The following is a 25,258-nucleotide window of genomic DNA, read 5'->3' as shown; positions in this document are numbered from 1 at the left end:
TTTAAATGGTCATAGGTTTCTAAATGAAAATTTTGTACACTCATAATTCAAAGCAATATGCAACTGTCAATTGACAATTCAATTTGCAATTTGACTATGCAATTTAAAAATGCATTTTGCAATTGACATTTAAATATGCAATTCAGGCTTGCAATATCAAAATATATTTTGCAATTAAAATATTGAAGCACCTGTGCATGGGTGTGTGATTTGTAGCCCTGCGACAGACTGGCGACCTCTGGATGTCCCCTGCCTTGCCCACGAGTGGCCCGGATAGGCTCCGGCAGCCCCTAACCCCGAAAGGGACAAAACTGGTTAAGAAGATGAATGAATATTAAAGCTCAAAGTCTATATTTGCTCTAAAAGACTCATTACTAATCTGTCCTTGTATGTATCATTTATTCAGAATCAAATAATTGGCTGATATTCGAAGTACAAAACCAACAAAACAAGGCCAAGAAAAACATTTTGAGAGACAGTTTTCCTGTCACTCATGATCGACAACAGTTGGGTAAATAGCATTTTCAAAAAAGCTCAACAGAGATGCACAGAAGTCACTTATTCAAGTTCTAGTCAAGTCTTTAGCTGTAAGTTCAGGTCAGGTCTCGAGCATAGTTAAGATAAGAGTTGAGAAGTTCACAAATTGCAGCTCAACCAGTGTGGACACAGGTATGTATTAGTATTGCATCTGGCTGATCACTAAGGAAACAAAATAACATGGAAACTGTGTAGACTTTCTTTGATAAATGTGATTAAAAGCAAAATGATTCATATACTGTTCGCAGGTTTCCAAAGCTCAAGGTCCACAACCCTGGTTGAGCACAGAATTTGACTGTAAAATATCAAATCCATTTGGGACACATTTGCAAAAACTGCAAAGTAAACACAGTAGATGGAAATTTCAAAGCAAATTCACCTCAAAGTTAGACTTTGTGACGGTAAGAAACAGAAATAGAAAAATCCAGGAGCTTCAATAACTACAGTCTCTGTGCTAAGTTTCAAACATCCCAAACAGAACACTGGTTGACCTATAAACAACTGTGGAATGTATAATATAAAAATAACCCCAACTTTTTCTGTTAATGGTTTCTTGAATCTATTTCCTTAAAATGTGGATTAGAGGTTTTAGAAGTGTTCTGATCTGGTGTTTCCTTTTTTTTGTTAAAATGACAGCTTTGAGAAGGCTTCAGCCCCCCGCTGACCCTAAAATTTAACATTATTGTCAATTACAGTCGCATGTTTCATTTTTCATATTCACTTTTTCATTTATTTATTTGTTCCTTTCATGAAAATTTGTCCAACAGGTTTACTTTTTTGTTGCAGATTATTGAATATTTTCACAATTGGCTTGTTGATCATACATTTTTGATTTATAAAATTGTAGGGGGGCTGCATGGTGGTGTAGTGGTCAGCCCTTTTACCTCACAGCGAGGAGGCCCTGACTCAAATCCCATCAAGGGATTTTTCATGCATTTTACTCAAATTTCCCCTGGGTATTTGTTTAATACATGAATGACTTTCTTCAACCACAGCGGGATTTCAAGTAAGAGGCTTGAATATCTGGTCAGACGATCGTGTTGGAAAATTCAGCGTCAAAAAAAGAAGGAAGTTGTGGTCATTTCTATATAAGGAACTTTATGTGAGATTTAAGCTTTTGCTCTTATAAAACTTGTTCATAGAAGAACACTCCGGAGCTATGCTTTTCTACTTAAAGAGTTTCCTGATCTTCTACAGCTTTGCTGTTTCATTTCAGTGTAAGCATGCTTCTTAAATGTATTACTTGGAATGACTCTGCAGTGGAATAAAGCAGAAAACAAGAAGGATTTAAATGCAGTTTGATTCATTTTAAAACATCTTTCTTTTGTTTTGTTTTTTCAGTTGAACATGAAATCTCTTACTTCATTGGCTGCTTTGCTGAAGGCTCCACTGAGGTTCTGCTGGAGTTTGATTCTGAAGAGATCCTCTACGTGGACTTTGAAAAAGAGGCCGTTGTCTTCACCGGACCTTCTTTTTTTAAGGCCAATCTAAGTGAAAGAATTCAGGGTTTGACAACATATAAGAATGGAAAGAAAAACAGAATTTGGTGCCAATTAGCAGATCAATATTTTACAGCAGAAACAGAAGAAAGAGGTGAGTGACAATCTGTGTTGAAAAATGATTTGCAAAATGATCACACTTGTCTAATTATAATGACAAATACATAATCAGTTTTTGGGGGAAATTTATCAAAGTCTTAAAAAACAAACACTTTTTTTATACATTAGATAACAAATTTGATGTCTAATGTTAATGTTGCTGTTTTGTTAAATAAATGAAATTGAATAACGCAAACATTTTAAGGCTTTTTAAAATACTGTATGCAGACTACTCGGCTCATTTAAGCGTAACTATTTTTGTCAGGTAAATAATGTTTTATTTCTAAAAATATGATAAATTCAGATACATGGGAAAAAATGTGAAATTTTAGGATTGTTTAAAAAAAAATAACGTTAACTTTTTTCGCTGTTATAAGAATGTTTTTCTGGTTAACCTTTCTAACTAAAATCTTTTATTCATACAAAGATCCTCCTGGGGAGGTATTAATCTACACTTCAGCAGAGGTTCAACCGGGGGTGGAAAACACAATAATTTGCTTTGTGAATGGTTTCTACCCACCATCAATAAAAGTCAGCTGGACAAAAAATGGAAATCCAGTGTCAGAAGGCGTATCGCACAGTCGATATTACCCCAACAAGGATCAAACGTTCCACCAGTTCTCCACCCTTTCCTTTACACCGAGCTGGACAGATGTTTACAGCTGCACCGTAGAGCATCCAGCACTGGAAAGTCCCAAAACTGTTCTCTGGGGTGATTATTTCAATATCTTTACTTAAATTTCATATTCTAATACATAGTTTATTTATCATGATTTGTGTTTCCACAGAACCTGAATTCCATCATCAACATCCTAATCTGGATGTTTTCCTTGCAGCCAGTCTGGGTCTGGGTTTGCTGGGTTTTGCAGTGGGAACATGTTTAATCATAATAGCACTCAAAAGGAGTTAATGTTTTGGTCTTTAAGTCACACTTGCTCTACATCTTTTTATTTGTCATTCTGCATGTCTGATGATCTCATAACAAGAACCCATGTTACAAGTTTATCCTTCACAGTATTTATTCCATAACAGTTTATTAATTGCCTGCAGGTCCTATGTGTATCTACTGTCTTTACATGTTGCCAAAGAATTATTAAATGTGTTTTAAGATGACTATTGTCTTTTTTGGTATTTTCTACAAATGTATTTATGCAAATTTTCACAAAAAATCCTCAACCCAGAACAAGTGAAATCCATAAAAAGAAACAAATTTATATACGTTGCCTGTTTGATGTTGACTTTGTTTTATTATAAACAGTCTATTTTGGTTGAGATAAAAATACAACTCTTTAAACTTGGTCAAGTTTACCTTTAAATGCTTATATTAGACCAAAGTTTTCTCAAAAGTTAACTGCAAAACAAGTCACAAATTACTGTTTTTTCCCCCCAGCAGTTACAAGGTAAAAGTGAGTTTTATACAAAACTTTTACATTAAAAAACTTTTTTTTTCTAGCAACGAGCAAATAATGAGACAATTTTTATTTTCACCTTAAAATGCTTTAAAAAAGGACACCTGTTAAACTTTAACAGCTTGTCTCAGTAAATGTATTTTATGTATAGATGAATTTATGGAATGAAAACATTTGTAAACACAATAATTTCATTTTAATGTGTTTAATATTTTTTTCACTGGAGATGGTAGTAAACAAACCTTTAGCCCGTCCTAAAAAGGAGCATCTGCAGGAAATTTCAAATAAAGAAATTTTGATGTTTTAACACCTCAGTAAATATGACAGAAAGAACAGGTCAGGAATATTTACAGAATTCACTGTCGGAAATCACGAATGGCACACACCAGTCATGTGATGAAAGGCCCACTTCTGGATTTTCATTCCTTACAGTTGTTTTACTTCTGCATGGCGGTATGTTGGTTAGCAAGAAACAGAAACAGAAAGTTTAGATTTTAAAAATTAAAATTAAAATTAAAATTAAAATTAAAATTAAAATTAAAATTAAAATTAAAATTAAAATTAAAATTAAAATTAAAATTAAAATTAAAATTAAAATTAAAATTAAAATTAAAATTAAAATTAAAATTAAAATTAAAATTAAAATTAAAATTAAAATTAAAATTAAAATTAAAATAGATAATTTATTTATTCCACAATGGGGAAATTCTTTATCATTTTGGTTTCCATGTTCTTTTTTTTGCATGCTTGTGTTTTTTCTCAGGGTATTCCAGTTTCATGTGTGCGCGTGAGACTGACTGATGATTCTCAAACGTCTTCGTGGGACCCTGAAAGTTCAGGCTTTAACCTTCTTTCTGCAAAAACAGTGTTATTTGCAAAATTATGTGAAAATTAGGGGATTTATGGAGAGAGAAAAAAAGAGTAGTCTAAGAACAAAACTGTGATCTGTACAGTTATTTGAAATGTTTGGAAAATGTTTTACTGGACAGTTTTTGATGTAATTTAGACCAAATTAAGTGTTGCAATAATTTAGGATTAAACACCAAAACTGACTTTTAAAGGGACAAAAAAGCAGTGCCACAGTGTTTAGTTGTCTTTCACACATTACCTGACCCAATGCCAAACAGAAACCACTCCTACACAGGATGGCACGTGTTTTAAAAATGTTGCAAAGCATTCTAGTATGCTACTTCCCTTTTTAATATCTTTCATTTGAGAAACTTCATTTTTCTCTAAAAGAAACCCTCGTCACCATGCTTGTTCTTCAAAGCTTTTTGCCTTTATTCCTTTTATTTTCAAGCACAAGTAAGTAAACCTTTCTTTCTTTTCTTTTTTTTTTTTACTTTAAATTGATGCAAATGAGTAAAAACATGTCTAACTCTTGTTGCTTTGTATCACAGATGCTTTTTATGGCCATGGCACTCTGAAGTGCCAGTTCACATCTAGCCATGATCTGGTGTATCTGGAGCAGGTCTACTTCAACAAGCGTTTGATGGTTCAATACAACAGCACACTGGGAAAGTATGAGGGCTATACAAAGAAGGCGAAGGACCTCGCAGATGGTTTCAGTAAATCGAAACCCTTTCTGGAACAAGCAGTGAAAAATAGAGAAAAATGCAGAACCCACATGGATTTAGTTTTTGAGCTTCAGTCACATCCAGGTAATGGTAACAAACACAACTTCATGTAGTTCAAACTGTTCAATCAGGAGAATTTATTTTAGAAGGAAAGACGTTAACAGATGAGATGCCAACTATGTGATTATTTATTTTAAAACGTAAAATTGAACATTAATTCTTATTTTTTTCCATAAATCACTAAAGAATGTCTGGAAATGGCCTAAAAGGTTATAAATTTGTAAGAGGACATGAACTCATAATGTTGAAAATCCTCCTGCTTCTGGGTAGTTTGTGCTTAAAAAAGATCACTTGGTTTAAAGTCAGCTTTGGATTCAATCCCATTATTGGTTTACTGGCTCGGATGATTAAAGGAATGAACTTGAATTTCATTGACAACAGAGTGTTTCTTAACAGTATCGACTTTCTGTCAGACCCCAAACATCAAATGAAATAAATCACTTCCACACCTGCCTAAGGTTGAAGTCAAGGGTGTCCAAACGTTTTTCAAAGAGAGCAAGATTTAGTAAGGTGAAAAGGTGTGAGGACCAACCAATGAACTATTTTCAGAAAATTCTTTTATTGGAATGGGATTTTGTTTTAAATTTCTTTTATTTTTTAGACCAGAAATTGAGTCTGCGGGTCGGTAGAAATCTGGGCCAGACTTTGGACATGTCTGGCTTAAGTACTTAAAATACTGTTGTACAGTCTTTTCAATTACTATTAGATTATTTTAGCAATTAATAATGGACAGTTTCTTTCGAATGTGTTGGATTATTTCTTAAAAAGAAACTCTTGATAGATAGGATGGCTGTCACCAGAACAGGCAGATAACTGGTTCCAATTGCAGGAGGTTTAGTAGCTCAGCTAAACGTCCATAAAGCTTAATCAGGGTCAGGCAGGCAAGGGTTGATAAAGACTATGAGAGCGTCAGAAAGGGAACGGGGTCTAGGATTCAGGCGAAATTCGGGGCAGAGACAAAACAGGGTCAGAAAACAGAAGATCAGAGGGGGAGACATAGCTCTCACTTCTGACATTGCGGGGGTTCTCGGATTGCATTCATTTGTATTCATCTGTGAGGAAAAGATAAATCCTCAGTAAATACTGAGAAACATCATGGCTGTTCTCTGCTTCTTACCCAATGACATAATGATGTTTTGGTTTGAACTTGACATTGATGGAAAATGGCACAAATAAGCTTTTAGATCTTAATAGATTGAATAAATGATAGATTTCAATGACCTTGTTGTTTTGGTTAAAACACAATGCTGAAACATTTGGAGTCCTGGGAAAATATGATAAGAATAGATGTGAATATACTTAATTTTCAGTGTGCATGATGTCTCCTGGATCTGGACTAATGCTCTCAGACATGTGGGTTTAATTAATAATGATAACAATCTATGTCACTTTGGCTGTGGTATTACCATTTAATGCTCAGACGTGATGTCTTCTGATTTAACATGCATTTGTGGATTGTACAAGAGACTATTTCCATTTTAAAAAAATGATAGCACTGCTAATCATATCCTGTGTCTGTTGTCTTTTTTTCCTACAGTCGAGCCTTCTGTCAGAGTAACGCCAGTTGTAAGGCAAGGAAGTAGCCACCAAGCGATGCTAGCCTGCAGTGCATATAACTTCTATCCAAAGCAAATCAGGCTGACATGGCTAAGAAATGGAGAGAAAGTGATAAACTATGTGACATCCACTGAGGAGCTTCCTGATGGAAACTGGCTCTATCAAATCCACTCATATTTGGAGTATACACCCTCACCCAGAGAGGAAATTACCTGCATGGTGGAACATGCCAGCCCTAAGGAGCCTAAACTTTACAACTGGGGTAAGAGAATGACCAAAAACTAAAAGTCGTCCCTGCCTGCATCAAGCCTGTTGTTTCTCTCACCTGCTAGCTGCGAAACAATTTATCTTGTAATCAGCGAGATGCATCTGAATCTCACATAAACCATTAAAATAACATGAAGTATCTTCAGGAGCACCAACCATTTCAAAAAGTCAAACAGCCTAAGAGAATTGGCATCCTTTGACGCAGAAAAGTTTGGGGTTATTTTAAGGGACCTTTAGTCATTTTGCTGTAGAAGTCTTGAGTCCTGTGAGATTTTCTACATTTTTTTGCTTCCAATTGAGAATTCTACAGAGCTGACGCTGTAAAAGCAAAATTAATCCAGTTTGGTATCTGATGTGTTTTTCAGAGCCGATGTTTGGAGCAGTGAGGAACAAGATCGCTGTTGGAACAGCCCTGCTGTTTGGTTCCTTTGTTTTTGTTGCTGGACTATTTTTTTACAAGAGGACTACTGCCTGAAATCAATCTGACTGAAGATTTAACAGCCTGACAGAATTAGAAAGAAGAAATTGTTGAAACCACATTTTGAACAAATGGTAGCACAAAAAAGTTCAGCTGGCTTAAAAAAACAGACATTTCACATTCAAACTTTGATCAGAAAGTCTTTATTGTTTAAATAAGTTTTATCAGATTCAAAAAGTGAAAGCCGTCTTTAAAAAAGTTTAACTGTTTATTTCCATACAAAGTAAGGCCACCACCATTTCACGTCATCCATCTGTTTACACAGTCTCCCCCTCCACGCCCTCAACCTAACATTACTTGTGCAACAAAAATAGTGAGCAATATCTTTGAAGTTTTGAGCCAGCTGACAGCTCAGACGAGTGAAACAAAGACGTATGTAATTAACATCTATGACTGCAGTTAACAAAAAACGGATTTCCTAAAAAAAAAAAGCTTTATTGGTCTTATACCAGGCTAAACTTTAAACGGGAAAAATACATCTCAGTAAAAACCTTAGGGGCCTTTAATGTGAAAAAAATATGTTAACTATTTATATGAATATATATTTACAAATACAAAAATGCTTAAAGCAAAAAAACAATTATGCATTTGGGTAAATGTATTTATTGATGTTAAAAAAACGTATGCTATAAGTTGGTAATTTTTTTAAACACCTTTTTTGCTGTGTGATGGAAATTGTGCTTTCCTCTGATGACAAGAATTACACAATGCTTGTATCATTTCATTACAACCGCTATAAGAAAATGTTTCTGTACTTTGTGGAGAAGAAAAACATATCCAAGTATTTCTGAAAACACGGATCTATAATTATGATGCTTCAATTATTAAAAAATAAATAAAAAAAATGAAAAGGCTTTTGGTTAAGCTATAGGAATTACTAATTGTTTTATGTTTGTTTATCTGTTTTTTTTCCTGACAGAAACCTTTTGTAAACTATTTTAAAAGCAATATGACGCAGATGTAAATCAGCAATTAAAAAATCTCTGCCTCAATAATTAAGTACCGGTATTAGTCTGAAAATATGAATGGGTTTGCTGTTTTAGCGAATACAAAATCCCATATTGGCCCATATGGAACTTTTTTTCTCTCCCAGCATTCAAATTATGCTAATCTTAATAGACGATTCTACTTTTTCTTTTTTCATGCCTGTAGAAAAAAACAATGTACAATGGGATTACCCTTCTTTTAGGGTTTGAACACTTGCAACAGTTGAAGAAAAAAGTTTCTCATTGAATTTTTTTCTTCTAATTCAATTTGAAATTTGATCATGCAATTTGAATGTGAACTATTGGTGAAAAATACATTAACTTGAATCCGTGCTCTGCAAGTCAGTGCGCAGGGATAAATTTCCCAGTGCGCATGACGTACCAGGGATCTGCAAAATAATGAGTCGCTTTGGCTTTTATTTTGCTTTTCTCTTCTTGCTAGTGAAAAGCCCGAGTGTGCTTCTGTTCCTGTGTTTCGCCATTTACGTTTACATGCATTACAGGACACGATAACGAGGTTTTGCGTCGCAAACACAGAGGATGGCAGTGGCACCTAAGTGGAGCGGGCAGAACGTCTCCTCTCAGCATCCATGTCATCTTTTCTTCTCAAAACGCGTCAAGGATCTATCGTCCTTGTCACCGCTGCTGTAGATGGCGTCAGAGACTGGAGTGATAAAATGCGCTGTTCTCGTTCCGGAGGTCGACAGCGAAAACCGGGTCAGATGGAGCTGTTTGCGTTACCGAGCCGCGATAAGACCTGCGGAGCTGATAAGAGATCTTTAAAAGGCGGGGATGCTCCAAAACACACAGCTTCTAATCAACCGACCACAGCATTCAAAACAGCCGGTAAGTAAGTGGATTTCCTTTAGTAATATGTGTGTATCTATATGTTTGATGTCCCTGCACAACCTGAAGCTCCGTTGTTCCATTGAAGGAAAAAGCACCCCAGACCATGATAGCTCCTCCTCTTCTTTAGATTACGTTTCTGGTGGGATCTTTTTGTCATGCCAGTAACGTCGGAAGCCATCAGGACAAATAAGGTGACCTCTTTTCTCATCAGAGGAGAGGACTTTCTTCCACTTGTGTTTGTTCATGTGTTTGGTATTCCTTCATAAAGCCCAACCAGGCAATTTTGTGGCATTGATGGAGATGCGGCCTATGAAGACGTTTTTTGTTTTTGGAGCCCTCTCTTGTAGATGCCTTGTGATCATCACTGAGCAACAGTCAGCACCAGCGATGGTCTTAATTTGGGTCAAGGACCATCCTGTTTCTTGGCGCACAGCCCTTTGGATTCTTCGTTTCAGTGCCAGTATAATGTTTTTGGGTTTGCCACTTGACTGTTTTGTTCCGTTACCCTCAGAGTCTTTTGAAAAATTCAAAACCACTGCATTGCGTCCTACCTCAGCAGCTATGGCACATTGTGAGAGACCTTGCTAATGCAGCTAAATAATCAGCGGCAGGATTCAATTACTCATTAGAAAATACTCTTAAATGCACATTTTGGCACTAATTGAAGCTTTTAAAGGCTGTGATCTTAAACTTTTGAACAGTCCGTTTCATTTAAATAGCTATTTTCAACAAATTGGCAGCTCAAAATATTTGTTATCTTGCATTTTGAATCTCTATTTAGAACCTTGTTAAGGTACAGCTTTTATGAATGCAAAGTCTTGCATTTTATTAACTGATCTTAAGATCTTGATCAGGAAAGTTAACACATAGCGAAATATTGCTTTCAATGCAAATACATTATTTAAATATTGATGCCTTCTCCATTTTTTATTTGTATTTATTCATGTAATTCTTTTCAATAACGTTGTATTTTTTGTATTTTATCACACACATTTCTTTATGTTTTTATTTATAAAACATTTTGTGTTCTCTGTTCTCCCCAGTTCTCATCTGATTGCTCTTGACATCACCCTTTAAGGCTCTAGGTACCAATGGGTCTCATTGTGTCTGTTTGGTTTAACGCCAGGACAACTAGAAAACCCCCATCCCCATCAGCCTTTTTTCTGCTGGCTGTCCCGACCTCTTCCCGTCTCGCCCTCGCCCTCGCCGCCTCCCCAGCATCTCCAGTAGACAGAGAATCGCGCTGGAGCTCACACTGCTGCTCCCCTCACCTCGTGCTGTCACCATGCAAACGGGAAGTGACACGAACGCCCACTGAGATGAGCAGTGATGGAGTGAGGGCTGAGGTGGGTGTGAAGAGTGGGCTTCACCTGTGGGAGTTATTATGGAGCCCCGGACACAGAGGAAGTCACGCAGTCATAGGAGTTTCCGCGCTGGACTGTCCCCTCCAGGCCTCAGGTTACAGCGTGCTCGTGGGAGGAGACTCCCAGTCTTGGGGGTGGGAGCTTGTGAGCAATCAGCTTTGGCATTCTGGGAAAATGCTGGAGCATTATCCAGGTAAAGAGAAGAGGAACCCCTCTAAGAATGCAGACAGCTTAGGACCAGAACTTTTCTCTTCATCAAACAGGAAGGAATCAGAAGCGCCTTTGCTCATTCCTGAACGCATCCTGCTGGTCTTGGACGCTGACGCAGGAACTCTGGGATTTGTTGTTGATGAGAACTTCCTTGGTGTAGCTTTTAAGGATCTCCCTCGTGGGGTGGAACTGTTTCCAGCAGTAAGCAGCGTGAGAGGAGGAGCCCGCATACAACTACGTTATCTGAACGGCAGCACATGTTAGTATTGCATATTTACATAAAACAATGAAATGCATAGTAAAGTACACCCCAAGACTAAACTGTTTTGTCTGTTTGTTTTTTTCCCCCAGGTGAACCCCCACCCCTGATGGCATTATGTGGACTTTCTATTCGCAGAGTTTTAGGAAAACAAGAGCAAACCCATGTGGAGAAACTGCCTTTACCACCCTATCTCCAGCATCATCTGTTACATTCGTACTAATTCTGTGCACTGTTTCACAAAAAAAGATTGTTTCATTAATGTTTTACAAAAATGTGTCTATGTCTGTTAGGAAATTTATTGTAAATAGAAAGTGATATTTTTGAAAGTATTTGTTTTCTTTTAATGTAGTTTTTGCAAACGTAAACTTCAACACAGTTGGAATCTTTTCTCAGAAAATGAGTATTTCAGCTTTAAACAATAAAGTCTATTCTATGTATATAATACCCTCATCCATCCATCCATTTTCTAAAACTGCTTAATCCCTTATGGGGACACATGGAGGCTGGAGCCAACCCAGCTACTGTTGTGCGCAGGCAGGATACACCTTGAACAGGTTGCCAGTCTGTTGCGGATAAAATACACCACTGTAATTTACAACAAAATTTGTTATTTTATTTAAAGTTTTACTAAAGTTTTAAAATTTGTAGTTATAAATAAATGAAGGCATATCTGGCCCAATTTATGTGAAATCAAAGACAACCTGTCTACTCAACAAGCTTCAAAAACAATGTCAAGCTTAGCAATGAGTTTTTAAAAATTGAACCATGTAATCAAACATGACTGAGAAATAGTTAGTGCAAATATATTTTACATTATATAGTTAGTGTCAATACATGTACAGCAAATCAACAACTAAATGACAACAAAATATATTTTTCTGTATATTTGGTGACTGAACAATCATAAATGAGGTGCAACTTTGTTAAAGCTGTGCTACAAATCAAACAAACAAACAAACAAAGAACTCCATGCAAGATCCCAGAATTTGTCAGGAATGTGGTTGTGGAGACCAATCAATTATTTTTACTTTTATGAATTACCAATAAATATATGATGTAAATATTGATGACCCAACAAATACATAGATAAACACAGCTGCACAAAAAGTTAAATATACAGGATTAGCATCAATAAAAAATACATTCTGAGAGTAAATAGAGGATAATTCACTGAAATTAAACAGCTTCAGATAAAAGCCTCATTTCTGATTGGGGCTGGCACGATTTAACAAACAAATAAATAAAATTAAATTACAATGAAGAAGAAAAAAAGTGACCTTAACAGCCAAAACGTTGATCAACTAAACCCCCAAAAAGCATCAATTCACGCAGATGTGTATTTGATTTGCTGACAATAGGCTACAGGTCATTAAAAATATATATTAATATATATTTTTAGAGGATTTTTAAATTTCCCGTTTTTTAAAAATAAGTAAGTAATAACTTAAATCTTTCCATACTTCATAGTATTATGTATGTTAAAGCAAACTGTTAAAACAAACATTAGAAAAGCTTGGTTTATTCACTACTAAACGTGCTTGTCTGTCGGTCTGCACGGTTCGGTTCTGGGTCCGTGCTATGACTGAGCAAAGAGGAGGGGAAGTGTCCCACTTTTACAAAAGTCTGTCCAGCTGCTGCGGGGATGTTTTCTCTTTAAAAATAAGAATCTACAGGTAAATGTCTTTCATTTATGGAAGGAGAAACATACGTTAAATAACTAAAAGGTTTTTTATTAGAAGATAATCATGTGCTGCACAAAAAACAAATTCTCAAATTAAATTTCTTCAGAACATTTCACCTTCCATTTTTTTATTATTGTTACTATCATTACTATTTTATTTACTAATTTCAAGTTATTTATGACGGTGCCTTCTATTATTGGAACCGAAAAAAATTAAAGACATTACAGTTAGCATCCAATGTAAAACTCAAATTTTGATTAAGCTAGCTCGCAACTTCCGGTGTGTTATAAATTACGTATTTAGGTATAAAAGTTTTAATTTATTTATTTAAACTTCTAAATTTAGCGAATTGACATTAAAAATTTATTATTTTTCTTGCATTTATTTTTAATAATTATTTCTGTTGAGTTTATAGATATTTATTGTTTTTTTAAAGGGTTTACATAGCTGACAGGTAAAAGTTTAATACGTGTAATTAAACACTCTTGCTAGACACAGATAAAAATTTAGTATGTCGTTCATTAATTAAGCACATCAATTTTTATCAGCTTGGACATTTGGGGGTGTTTATTTATTTATTTTATATATTATGATATTAAATATTTATTTATTGTCTTTTCTTAGGACAAAATGCTTCATGTCAACAAAGGAAAACATGTGCTTTACCATTTTGTTTTTCTGTGTTCATTGGATGGTCCTTAAGAAATAAATGGCAGGATCTCTGGGAGAGCTGGGAGGAAGAGGAGTGGTTTTGGGGGCCCCTGGTTTGAATGAAGAGGACGAAGAGGAGGAAGAGTCCTCTTTAGTGAGCAGATGGGCTCATTCTTCTGTTGAATGATGGATAATTAAAGCAGATATTTGGAGTCTTTTGCCCTTCTATGATTGTTTGCAGGTTTTGCTGAGTGTTTTGGTACAGCATGGCCAGGTTGGGCTTTGCTTCTATGACAGCGGGGACTCCTCTTTACATTACATGGTAGACACTCCTGACAACTATGATCTCCACCTTCTGGCCAGAGGTAAGCAGCAGTAGCAGACGTGTTTATTGGGGATGAAGAAGAGTCTCATCAGCCTCTTCATATAAACACCATAGATTGTTTTTGTTTTCTTCTGTTTAGTCATTCGGGAGATTAGTCCCCACGTTATCATTACAAGTGCCAAGATGGAGCACTGCATGACTCGATTCCTGCAGCATCTTGGTGAGCTAAAGATGAAGAATGTGTTGGAGTGTTTTGTTTAGATGTGTCTTGGAACAAGCTGTTTTTGGGTCAAGGGAGTCGACTGAGATTAGGCATGTTTGACACTGTAGTCAGTTGTGATAAGGGTAAGATTATACTGTAAAGCTGTAATAGGTCACTGTTTATTTTGCAGATTTATTCACATGAAAATAAACATTTTTTTAAACATTTTATTTTTAGCCTCCATTCCTCACTACAAACCAGAGGTGGTGACTTATCCATATGTTGATTTTGGTAATTCCCACCCACAGCATCACCTGTCATGCAGCTTTATTTCTTTAGCAAGTACCTTTTTGTTTTGTAGCACATGTTAAAGCTGTTTATTTGTTTATATTTTTGATTCCTGCAGGTTTGGAGGTCGGTAAGCAGAGACTCCTCTCGGCTCATCTGCCTCTACTGCCCGCCTCCATCACAGAAAGAGACAGAATGTCCTACCTCTCTTCCTGCATTACTTTCGATTCGCCTCTGATGGTGGGTAATCTGTGGAGAAACCCCCAGATCTGTAACTACCCTGTGAAAAGATGAGACGTGTCAGTTTCCAAGAATTTTTTTTCAATTTGTGTGTATGTGTGCACTTGTTGGTTAGCTCAGGGCAGTGGGTGCTCTGCTAAAATGTCTGGACAGGAGGAGAGTGGGAGTGGAGCTGGAAGACAGCAGTGTTGGAGTTCCGATCCTACAATTCCATGCCTACACACTGTAAGGCCGAAGTGTTATTGCGAAAACGTACTTTCTACAATTAGAACTTGCCAGGAAGTCTTTATTATCAATTAGTGCAAGATTTTACTGCTATTTTATAATTAATGGCATGGATTTATGTCTTTTTATTGTCTGTTTCTAAAATGATCTGCCATATATTTACACAAAGACAAAATAATATGGTTCAAACATTTGTATAAAGGAGAAATGCTCGCATTCTGAAACTGTTCTTTCTTTTCAATGTAGCAAAGGTGGAGTATATATTGACAGTGACACATACAGGTAAGTTTTTGGATCTTCTAATCAGTTGGGATGTCCACCAAAGGTTTTTTGAGTAGGTGACTGAAAAAATATGATCCCTCAAGAAGAGAAACTATTATTTAAAAACTTATTTTAGCCAGGAAGTACAAAGAAAACACGAAAATGCAGTATATTATTTACACAAGAAAGTAATCAAAGACTCTTTCTCTCTTTTCAACTTCATTTACCGAGCAGATTGACAGCTCAAGCATAGCAGTGTCACCCAACAGAGCCCAACCTGTCATGATTTACACAGAGGAAGCTTTATTCCACATCTAATGGTTAAAGATTTTTCCAAAACTTGTCATTTGGTTGTCTGCCACTGACATTTGACAGGTTTTCCTAACTTGAAAGTCAGAAATACACAATACAATCACAATGGTTGGCTAATTAGATCTTAATCCGAGTTGCAAAATTTAACAGTTTGACAATGAAATGTTGATAAGTTGATGAATAAATACAAAGAAAGTGTTTTTTGCCGTATTAGTTTCTCAGCTGTCACTTGGACTGCAGAGACTTTTAATTTTTAGGAATTAAACAAAATTTTAAAAATGCTGGGTTTTTTTTACCTCCCATTATTTTTTTTATTTTTTTTTTGTGTTCCTGTACAATATAAGGGTAATTTTATTCATTTACATGTAAGAATTGGATAATAGAAATGGAAAGAGAAGGGATTTTCTTGTCGCAGTGTCCTCCAAATCTTCAAGTCAGACATGCACCCATCAGTGTACAAGCTGCACTCAGGTGAAAAGGAAGGACTAAGCCTTTATGGTATGTAGGTCTGGTGATTGTCACTTTACTGTTAACGCTATTTTGCTCTAAACTTTTGCTTTCTCATCTCAGGGATTATGAATCGATGCAGATGCAAGTTTGGTGCCAAGCTGCTAAGGTGAGAAAAACGTCCAGCTCTACTAAGATGTCCACTTACTCAAAAATTAGAACACATTTAAAGTTCCACTCTGATGAAAATTGTGTTTTGGGTATTTTTAACATGTTCTTGTGGCATTTTTCTCATGATGGAGGACATACATTAAGAAATTTTAACTTAAAATTGCATTTCTGAGTAAGGTATGTATTTAAATTGTTGTGAATCAGGAGCTGACAATAAAATACCATTTGAAAAAGAGCATATTTGTTATATTTGTCCCTGTTCTGCTCCATTCTGAGACATCCACGGGCAGAAAAATACATCCATGTCCGTTTTTGTTTTCCTCTTCCGACCTGGTATGTGGCTCAAAACTGTACGGCTGGATAGCACCAATATTGCTCATCAGTTTTATTGCACTGGTAATGCTAGTTTGGTATCATGAAGGGCTGTAAGATAGTGGGAGAGAGTGTCAACAAATGGATGATGGGAAGTGGGGGAAGACTTATCTATGTCAACAGTCCTGCCCACATTTCAGAGGTGAATTTCTAATGAACTACTGGCGCTTTTCAGTAAAAGCTGCTGTTTTTTTAAAATCTCCTAATCATTTCCTGTTAGTATTTACTTAACATTCAGTTACTTGTTTTATGAACGATGCAATGCTATTGTTACAGAGGTGCGACACGTTGACATGTGACATCTTTGCTTTCTGACAGGCAGTGGTTCCTCAGGCCAACGCAGGACCTGGCAGTGTTGTGCAGGAGACAGGAAGTGATCCGTTTTTTCACCTCGCCTCAGAATTCGGATGTCCTGAGCACACTGCAGAGCCTGCTACGCAACATCAGAAACATACCAGTAACACATTCTGTCTGAGACATAATAAGAATATTAATAAAGTGTCATCCTGTCTGATCTAGTGTGCGTACGTGTTTGCTTGTTTGTGGGTTAGAGTCTCCTGCGCCGCATGTCTTTGGCCAACACCAAGGTGACAGACTGGCAGAGTCTTTACAAGGTTGGAACTACAGGGAGGCGTTACCTAATGTACCTTTATACATGCTGGCTTCAATTTGTGTTTGTGTTTTCAGACTGTGTACAGTGTGGTGTGTGTCAGAGACTCGGTGCGACACCTGCCTCAATCCATCGGGGTGTTTCGTGACATCAGCGGAGGGTTTTCTGATGATCTCAGCTACATCACTGCCCTCATTGGCCGAATCGTACGTTTTGTCAAAATGTTATAAGCATCTCTGCAGAACATTACCATACTTACTGAAATCATTGCATGTTGATTGGCTTGGCCTGTTGTGGAACTTTTGATGTTACAGGTGGATTTTGAAGCCACCGTACAGGAGAACCGCTTCACAGTCAAACCCAATGTGGATCCTGCGATAGATGAGAGTAAAGGAAGTCTCCACCTTTTTGTAGAAGCTCTGTGTGACCTTTGTATGCTTGTCGAGCTGACCCAGGCGCCACTCTGTGCTCCTGCCAGAGAAAAGGAGGATGGCGGGACTGTCCGACTTCCTGACGGACGTTGCTCGAAGAGAACTTGAACATCTGGATCCTCGCGTTCCATCGTGTTGTGTCATTTACATCCCTTTGGTCAGATCACTACCTTTCTAGAAAAAAAAAAACACTTTTTTGTTTTCAGGCATTGGAATTATAATTCTGATTGTGAAAGCTGTTTTTTTTCTGGATCAGAGTATATTTATCGTTACAGATTGGATTTCTGCTCTCTTTGCCACGGCTGCCAAGCATGGTGGAGAAGGAGGACTTTGAGATGGAGGGTCTTGAATTTATGGTGCGTTTGTAGTCCTGGGGTTTGTATTTTGTGTTCTTTTCTTTGAAAACCAGAGAATATTGATCTAAAGTCTCATCTGTTAGTTTCTGTCGGAGGATCGATTGCACTACCGCAGCCAGAGAACCAGGGAGCTCGACGAGCTTCTTGGAGACATGCACTGTGACATCAGAGGTAGTTTTATTTTTTATTTTTACAGTAATGACAAATCAGCGTAGCTCTTTGCACATATTTATGATGTTTTGTTTGTTTGGGTCTCAAAGATATGGAAACCGCAGTGATGACCCAGTTGCAGAATGCAATCCTAGAGAGGAGTCCTTCTCTTTATCAGGTGGGTTGATGGCTCTCTGTGTGGTCATGTTAAGTTGTGATTCATGACAAACAGACATGATCTTGACCCAGATTCTATTTCACCTTTTGACAATTTCCATGATTGCAGATGTTATGTAAAAGGGAAGTGTGAGTGAAGGTCAGCTGGTGGATACTACTGTACAAACCTGTTTTTGTATTTGACACACCAATTGAATTCTTTAAGATGTTTCCATTTGTGTAGAGGAATAAAGGGTTCACACATTACCTTCATTTTTCTTTTCAATGTTATTACAGCAAAAGCAGCAATATTTTCATTTTTTATTTGCTTCACATGTATTTCCCTTCATTTTACCGTAAATTACATATTCAGCTGTGATTTCCATCTTTGATCTGATCCGAATGAGGGTTTTTAAGTAGGCAAGCAGTTGGGTTATGCATTTTTAACCACAGTGGTGCCTCAGGTAATGCAGGAATTTACTGTATGTACACAATGTGCAGGTTCTGGATCTTATTGCTGAGCTGGACTGCCTGATGGCTATGAGCAGTGCCTCCCAGGAGTACAGTTACACTTCCCCCAAGCTGGCCAGCCACAAAAAAATAACAATCACACAGGGCAGGTACGGCTAGGCACACAAACATTGGGTATAAATAATTAAGATGCAGTGAAACTTCCCCATAATCCTAACCTTTATTTTTCTCTTTTTCTGTCTGCAGACATCCACTGCTGGAGCTCTGCTCTCCTGTCTTTGTGGCAAATTCCTTCCAGAGCTTTGATAAAGAGGGAAGAGTTAAGATCATCACCGGTCCCAATTCTTCAGGCAAAAGTATCTACCTTAAGCAGGTGGGACACCATCCTTTTTTTTACTGTATGATACTGTGTATATGCCATAACCAGCTTCCTAAAAACTGATCTATGCTGACATTTTGGGTGGTCCTGGATCTTTTTTTGTCTTCTGCATGTCTTCTGTGCATAATCAGCCTTTATAGTGTGTTTTCAATTGATTCACTATTTGCTCCATTGAGTTAAATCTTATTTTAAATGTTCAATAGCTGCAGGGTTGTTGGTTAGCGACGCATGTTGTTTTTGCTTTTGTAAGGTGGGTCTGATCGTTTTCATGGCTCTGATCGGCTCGGATGTACCGGCGAAGGAAGCAGAAATCGGTTTGGTGGACGGCATCTACACGCGCATGCAGAGCAGAGAGTCTGTGTCTGTGGGCCTCAGCACCTTCATGATCGACCTCAACCAGGTTCCTCACAGACGTCGCCTCGCCTTTTTACTCAAACGTGTCATTTGTGTTTGCTGCACAGAAAGAAATACAAACAGCTTCCATCTCTGTTCCCACTCTCCAACTGTTAAGAGGTTCTATGAAGTGCTGGTTGTTCTTCTCACTGCCGTCGTGCAAACAATAAAAGAACAAAGTGGTGAACCACAGTCTGTCTCTCCTCTCCAGATGGCCCAGGCTCTGAACAGCAGTACTGGCAACTCATTATTACTCATTGATGAATTTGGAAAAGGGACGAACTCGGTAAGAAGAAACATTTCAAGTTGTCATGGGATTTAGACGCCTGTTTATGAGCCTTACAAAGAGACAAAATGCCCTTTATTTGAAACAAACACTCAGATCAACCAGAAATTAGTCAACCAATGAAAGAAAAAGCAATACCAGCTGTTGACTCCTGCAGATACGCAGATGTGTCTTTTCTTAACGCTGCAGTGAGTAGAGCCATATCTGAATTCCCTCACTACTCCCTAAACACCTAAAAGACTACAGTGCGTAGTATATAGTATTGTCTAATGCCCTGGATGTTGATGCAATTCGGATGCTCTCTACTTTTTTTTTTTCAAGCCAGATTTGATGTCTCCAATTGGTCAAAGTAAAACCTAAAAAAATGAACATTTCTGGAAGATTCTTTATGAATCCACTGAGTTTTAATGATGAAAACTGGGATGATTTATAAAAAATAAATGTATATAAGTTTTTCAGATGACAAATTGTTCAACAGCAATGCATTGTGGTCTATATTTACTAATCTAGTGTGCATCAATGCACTCTAGTTTTTTGCAAAGACTTCTGGGAAATTTCCAAGGCACTGGATTTTGGAATTGTAGATTTGAACAGCTCTACAAAATGGCAAACGCCCTATACAGTATAGTGCACTAAGTAGTGAGTCAGTGTTATGACTGTTTTTGACAAAAAGAGCTTAATTCACCTGTTTCTTTTTGGGAGCTGCAGAAAAGTCCAAACTTATACACCTATTTAAGGAAAATACCCAACCTGTTGTCGTTTTTCATCCTAAAGTTTAAAGGAATTATTCATAGGAACAGCTCAGTCACTAGATTCTGTAGTTTGCAGAAATGAGGGTGTTGCTGGGAAATGTATGCTGTTTCTGCTCAGGTGGATGGTCTGTCTTTGCTGGCTGCTTCAGTCTGTCACTGGCTGAGGAAGGCTCCTGTGGATGTTCCTCACATCTTGCTGTCTACTAACTTCCACAGTCTGCTGCAGCTAGGCCTGCTGCCAGCGAGCAGAATGGTATCTTTTCTGGTATGGTCAGAAGCTCATATAGAAAAACACAATTTAGCCTGAGGTATTTGTCTTTTCTAATGATGCCATCAAAGCCCACAGAGAAGTTGCCTGCATGTCTGTCTGTCCATGTGTGTGTTGGTTAGACCCTGGAGACTGCCGTGGATGGAGATGAGTTGGTGTTTTTGTACCAGCTGAGGGAAGGAATCTGCCAGTCGAGCTACGCAGCCAATATCGCATCCCTTGCAGGGCTGCCAGCTCGCCTGGTACACAGAGCAGTGGAGGTAAACACTCATAAACGTCCACCGGGGAGAGCTCACAGACTTTACAGTGCGACCGACTGTCGTTTCTGCCTCGCGTCAGGTGTCGGAACATTACAGAACAGGAAAGCCCATCAAACGCACCCAGGGAGCTTCGTCTGACGAAAAGGAAAAGAGGTTTGCTGAACTTCTGAAATGGCTTTATATGTCTGTTTAAGTGAAACAAAAAATAACAATTTATGACTGACAGGTGCAAGATTATGGTGGAGAAGTTCCTGAGCCTCGACCTGGACAACAAAGATTTGGACCTAAAGAGTTTTATGAAAGAGGAAATCCTGCCCTCTGCTGGAGAGCCACAGAACTCCAGCTGAACTCATCCACTGTTATTTTGTCCATAAATGTTTCAGGTTAAGAGCAGAAGCACAAAGAACACATGATCTCTGTTGGAGTGAGAGAAACGTTTTATGTTCTGTGTATGTTACAAAGGTTGAGGTTACAAAACAGGAAAGGACATTTTATTTAACGTTTTCAAGCATTTTGTGTTGAAAAATGATCAAATAAACAGATATTTTTGTTTTAACGGTCCAGTTTCTGCAGATTCATTATTAATAAATACAAAAATGAAGACATTTTTTGGAGGTCTGAGCATGTGGTTCAGTCGTTCTCTCTTTAAAAACAAACTAATGAACTAAAATTAGGTTGATGGAACAGTGAGATTCAAAGTAGTTATCAAAGCAGTGAGATACAAGAGTGTGCATGTAGTAAACTGGTCTGCTGAGTTGCAGTAAGGCGTGTCACAGCAGTATTTGGTCATGGCAAAGACGGTTCTGTTAGGAAAGAGCTCCACTGTCGTCTCCACCCCACACTCCTCCGCCATAACACAGCCCAGAGTCTTTATATCCAGAGCGTCAGCTGAGGAGGGAGAGCAACATCCAGCATTTCGACCCAGACATTTCCATGAATGAGGAACAGAAATAGCAAGCTGGTGCTCATCTTACCTGCTTTCCCACGGCCTGTGTAGCAGAGCTCGCCGCGGCTGCAGTTGGTTTCCGTGGTGTAACAGGCATCCCAGAAGCCCAGGTCACAGCGGAAACACTCCAGATGCTCTTCATCGTCTTCTAATCCTTCTGACTCCATGAGCTGCTCTGGCTGCTCCTCTTCTACACCTAACATCCAAAGAATTTTCACATAATTTAAAAAATACCATGATTATAGCAGGAACAAGCCCCAAAGGGTCAATAAGTTTTTTTTTAAGCACAAGACTGACTTTTACTTGGTGTCAGTATCAAAGATTGTCATCAAAAAGGACATGAGAACTTTATTTTTCTTCAAAACCTGCAATGACTGATATTGAGGCTGTTTGGATAAGAAAATGTCAGTTATTGGGATGGACTGGTGTATTGTGGACTTAAAGAAAACTATCCGTCACAGTTGATCTGCTGTCTTTGCTTTCCTTACTTAACTTACCTCTGCTGTACGTTCCTCTACTTAATGCTGTTCACTCATCTGGTTCCAGAGTGTTTGGGACTCTTGTCTCCTGTGCGTACCTGGATTTCTGATGTGTTTTCCCTGCCCTTACCTGTGAATTTGCACCCGTTGCCCTTATGTCTGTTTTGTTCCTTAGATTTGGATTTTGGGTGGCGATCTTAGGTCCTGGACTGAAGTTCTGCATTTCAACCTATATATGAAGACCTCCATTGCCCCTCTGCCATCAAACTCCCGACGTCAAGGATACTCGTTACTCCCCATTTCCAGAGGTCTCCTCTAAATTCTAGATACCTGTTCCATTTAGTTATTCTGCTGTGCTATTAAGTCTCTTTAATCTCTTAGCTGAGTGAGTCTCTTAGGGTTCTGTCATACTCATCACATTATCCAGCTTTCACATCTTTATTTCTGCCTAGTTTTACATATTACTGCTGTGATTTGGACACCAGATCCAGAGGAGATGAGTACAGTGATGGAACACTGCATCCAGCTGCTTGAAGACGAGAATAAAACCTCGAAGAAAAATCAGCAATCCATGTGTCTTAATAAATATTTCCTCACCACCTTACCAATTTGTGACGACTTGTATGAAAAAAGCCACAATATACTTGCTTTAGTTACAGAAGAAAGGGATAAGCAGGTCAAGTCATGAATATTAACAAAAAAATCAAAGAAGTGGGAAAGGTTTGAAGGCATTTCTGTGATGTAATTGCCCCTGAAACATGAGAGTATTTCAGAAATTTTTACACAGCATTGAAACGCATTCTGTTTAGCACTAAAAAATAAATTTAAAAAAGTTGGGTTGAGGCTGCGGCAGTCTGGAATATGTTGCATCAGGGAAAACTGCACATTTGAATACTGATGATTTGACTCCTCCAGAAGGAAAACATTTCAGAAGTGAGACAAACTGTGTAATTCTTGGTTTAACGTTGTAACCAAGGAGAAGATCAAACATGACTTGAGCTAAAGCCTGCAGGTGTGGTGGTTTCTAGACGTCTCAGGCTTGTCAGATGTGTTTTACTGAGATTCCAAATCCTATCCCGTTTGATCTTGTTAGTGCTACCTCAGTGGAATTACCAACAAAAGCGAAGCTGGCTGGAAGAAGAGCAACTTCATCTGTTAAGCACTTTAAATATGTACGCTTACTTTATGCAGTGTAGTAGAAATATTTCTGCTTTTCAATTCTTTCTTGGTCAAAGTTACAAACGTCATTCTAATAAATCTTTAATATTTTTGTAAAACTATCTTACAATCAATTTACAAGGATGAAGTAGGATGTCAAACCTTTTTTTCATTCTTTTACTTTTTAACCTGAATTAATTTGCAATTAGAAAAAAGCAATAATTTTGGAAGATTTACTGACATTTTAGTGACACTAGTCATAGATTACTCAAGGAATTAAACTATGATTAAGTTTAACATGCAAATGTTAGATTATTTCTGGAGTCCTGAGAGTTTTGAGCTTGAATAAACAAATAAAAAAGACCTTGAACACATGATGGATGACATTAAAGAGTTCATTTTCACCAAAAAAGCATAATTTTGGAAATCCTGGTCAGGAACGAAGTAAAAAAGTGAACGGAGGAGTCATCTTACCTTGAGTAAGTGCAAGCGTCACCATGGCAAACACACAGATTATTATTCCCTTCATTTTGAGTGGGATTCCTCCTCCATTGAATTCACCATGAGGTGATGAGGACTGCTGGTGCGACCGGAAGCTCTTTGGAAATTGGATTAGAAAGTATTAAAGCCTAGTATTTATTCAGCTCCATAATAACTGGTGGAAGTGGGACCATCAAGCTGGATTCAGAAAAGAATTGTTGTATGTAACACCAAAAATAGTCTAGGATGTTTATGTTTCCTTAACAACATAAACGTTTTTTTGATTTATGGGCATTTTGGGTAAAAGTTATGGAATTTTCAGTTTGTAGTACAAGCTTCTCACATCTGCTTCCTCCTCTTTTAGCCTAAATATGTGGTGCCTTTTGGAGCAATAAGCGTTTTTTTGACTTTCAAACTGAGTTACAGTAAAAATAAATACAACCAGAAAATCCCAGCTTGTTAGGCTCTCTCTGAAGCAGCAGAGGAATTGTTGGAGCCCTGAGTCAGCGCAGGTTTAAGCAGCTTAACGTCTTCCTGTTCGTCTGCTCAGATATGTATCAGAGCTCAGTCCACACACTGCTGTGTGATAGGAGAGGCTTCAGTCTCATTCTCTCCAATCTGCACTGCTGACTTATGTAACTCCGCTGCAAAACACACATCTACATGAAAGAAGAGTTTTTGAATCGTGTTGCTGCTGCAGCGGAGGCTGCCTGCATGTGCAGACTTCCACCCCCCCTCTGGTCAGTCCAGAGTCAGATTCTGAAGGATTAATAAATAATCACTAGTTGCTGTCTAAGACTTCAAGACTCCCTGGATGTGTGTAAGAAAGAGGAAGGGGAAAGCTTATTTTGCCAAAGATGCTGTGAAAACCAAGATTCAGATGTCTCATCCCTGCTACTGAAATATACATCCCAGCATCTTGAGACAACGTGCACAACCTCCCCCTCCGCTGACTTGAGTATAAAAGGCAGATGGGAGCTGGTTTTTAGAGAGATAAATGTGTGGCTGCAGATTACGGTTCACTTTGGTTTCCAACCATCATCTGGAAAGGAGGGTCCAAACAACAAGGCAGCCCTGGAGCACCTATAAAACCCCCTCAAATGGATCCGCTGTGTAATTAAACTGCAGGAAAAAAAGCTGGTGATGATTAGAATAAAATCCAACAGCCTTTCTGCCTCCTCACATGTCCTCATTTTTGTTGTTTACCTGTTATTCTCTTTTCCATCCTTTCTTTTTTTAACCGTTTCCAGCTTTTGGAGAAGCTAATGGAATGAGCATTTAAGTGAAACTCTGATAGAAAATGGTGAAAGGATAAGAAGATGGATGGATGAGTTAACTTATTCATCAGTTTCC

General features: G+C 37.9%; 5 protein-coding genes across 10 annotated transcripts; 4 read left to right on the top strand and 1 right to left on the bottom strand.

Moving 5' to 3' along the window:
- Positions 1-1,557: 1,557 nt before the first annotated feature.
- LOC101170703 (RLA class II histocompatibility antigen, DP alpha-1 chain) lies at positions 1,558-3,248 on the top strand. Its single transcript, XM_011485247.3, has 4 exons — positions 1,558-1,754; positions 1,879-2,130; positions 2,563-2,847; positions 2,924-3,248. The coding sequence occupies exons 1-4, from the start codon at positions 1,697-1,699 to the stop codon at positions 3,043-3,045; spliced, it is 717 nt and encodes a 238-aa protein (XP_011483549.1). The 5' UTR covers positions 1,558-1,696; the 3' UTR covers positions 3,046-3,248.
- Positions 3,249-4,797: 1,549 nt separating this feature from the next.
- LOC111948938 (HLA class II histocompatibility antigen, DRB1-7 beta chain-like) lies at positions 4,798-7,480 on the top strand. Its single transcript, XM_023964127.1, has 4 exons — positions 4,798-4,849; positions 4,945-5,112; positions 6,719-7,000; positions 7,371-7,480. The coding sequence occupies exons 1-4, from the start codon at positions 4,798-4,800 to the stop codon at positions 7,478-7,480; spliced, it is 612 nt and encodes a 203-aa protein (XP_023819895.1).
- Positions 7,478-21,401, top strand: msh5 (mutS homolog 5). Of its 6 annotated transcripts, none has more exons than XM_020710193.2 (29): positions 7,478-9,315; positions 9,446-9,509; positions 10,362-11,151; positions 11,244-12,827; positions 13,540-13,641; positions 13,729-13,852; positions 13,952-14,032; positions 14,252-14,305; positions 14,421-14,542; positions 14,658-14,767; positions 15,014-15,049; positions 15,756-15,838; positions 15,911-15,956; positions 16,649-16,787; positions 16,882-16,944; positions 17,018-17,146; positions 17,255-17,327; positions 17,419-17,528; positions 17,647-17,727; positions 17,811-17,898; positions 17,988-18,055; positions 18,535-18,653; positions 18,751-18,877; positions 19,134-19,283; positions 19,488-19,562; positions 20,433-20,579; positions 20,705-20,842; positions 20,922-20,995; positions 21,069-21,401. In XM_020710193.2, the coding sequence occupies exons 5-29, from the start codon at positions 13,546-13,548 to the stop codon at positions 21,187-21,189; spliced, it is 2,454 nt and encodes an 817-aa protein (XP_020565852.1). In that variant the 5' UTR covers positions 7,478-9,315; positions 9,446-9,509; positions 10,362-11,151; positions 11,244-12,827; positions 13,540-13,545; the 3' UTR covers positions 21,190-21,401. The 6 variants fall into 6 exon arrangements, with proteins under 6 accessions (XP_020565852.1, XP_020565850.1, XP_020565851.1 ...); XM_020710191.2 differs by having other exon boundaries at positions 9,404-9,509; XM_020710192.2 differs by lacking the exon at positions 9,446-9,509.
- LOC101170616 (SPRY domain-containing SOCS box protein 1) lies at positions 10,410-11,374 on the top strand. The gene is made up of 2 exons (XM_023964126.1): positions 10,410-11,151; positions 11,244-11,374. The coding sequence occupies exons 1-2, from the start codon at positions 10,410-10,412 to the stop codon at positions 11,372-11,374; spliced, it is 873 nt and encodes a 290-aa protein (XP_023819894.1).
- LOC101170368 (sperm acrosome membrane-associated protein 4-like) lies at positions 21,262-24,814 on the bottom strand. The gene is made up of 3 exons (XM_004077877.4): positions 23,900-24,814; positions 21,817-21,984; positions 21,262-21,730 (listed from the first exon to the last, which is right to left on the bottom strand). The coding sequence occupies exons 1-3, from the start codon at positions 23,952-23,954 to the stop codon at positions 21,513-21,515; spliced, it is 441 nt and encodes a 146-aa protein (XP_004077925.1). The 5' UTR covers positions 23,955-24,814; the 3' UTR covers positions 21,262-21,512.
- Between the last annotated feature and the right edge of the window lie 444 nt (positions 24,815-25,258).

Source organism: Oryzias latipes, chromosome 16 (genome assembly GCF_002234675.1).
Source record: "Oryzias latipes chromosome 16, ASM223467v1".
Classification (NCBI taxonomy): Eukaryota; Metazoa; Chordata; class Actinopteri; order Beloniformes; family Adrianichthyidae; genus Oryzias; species Oryzias latipes.
This window is presented reverse-complemented; position numbering and strand designations above follow the sequence as displayed.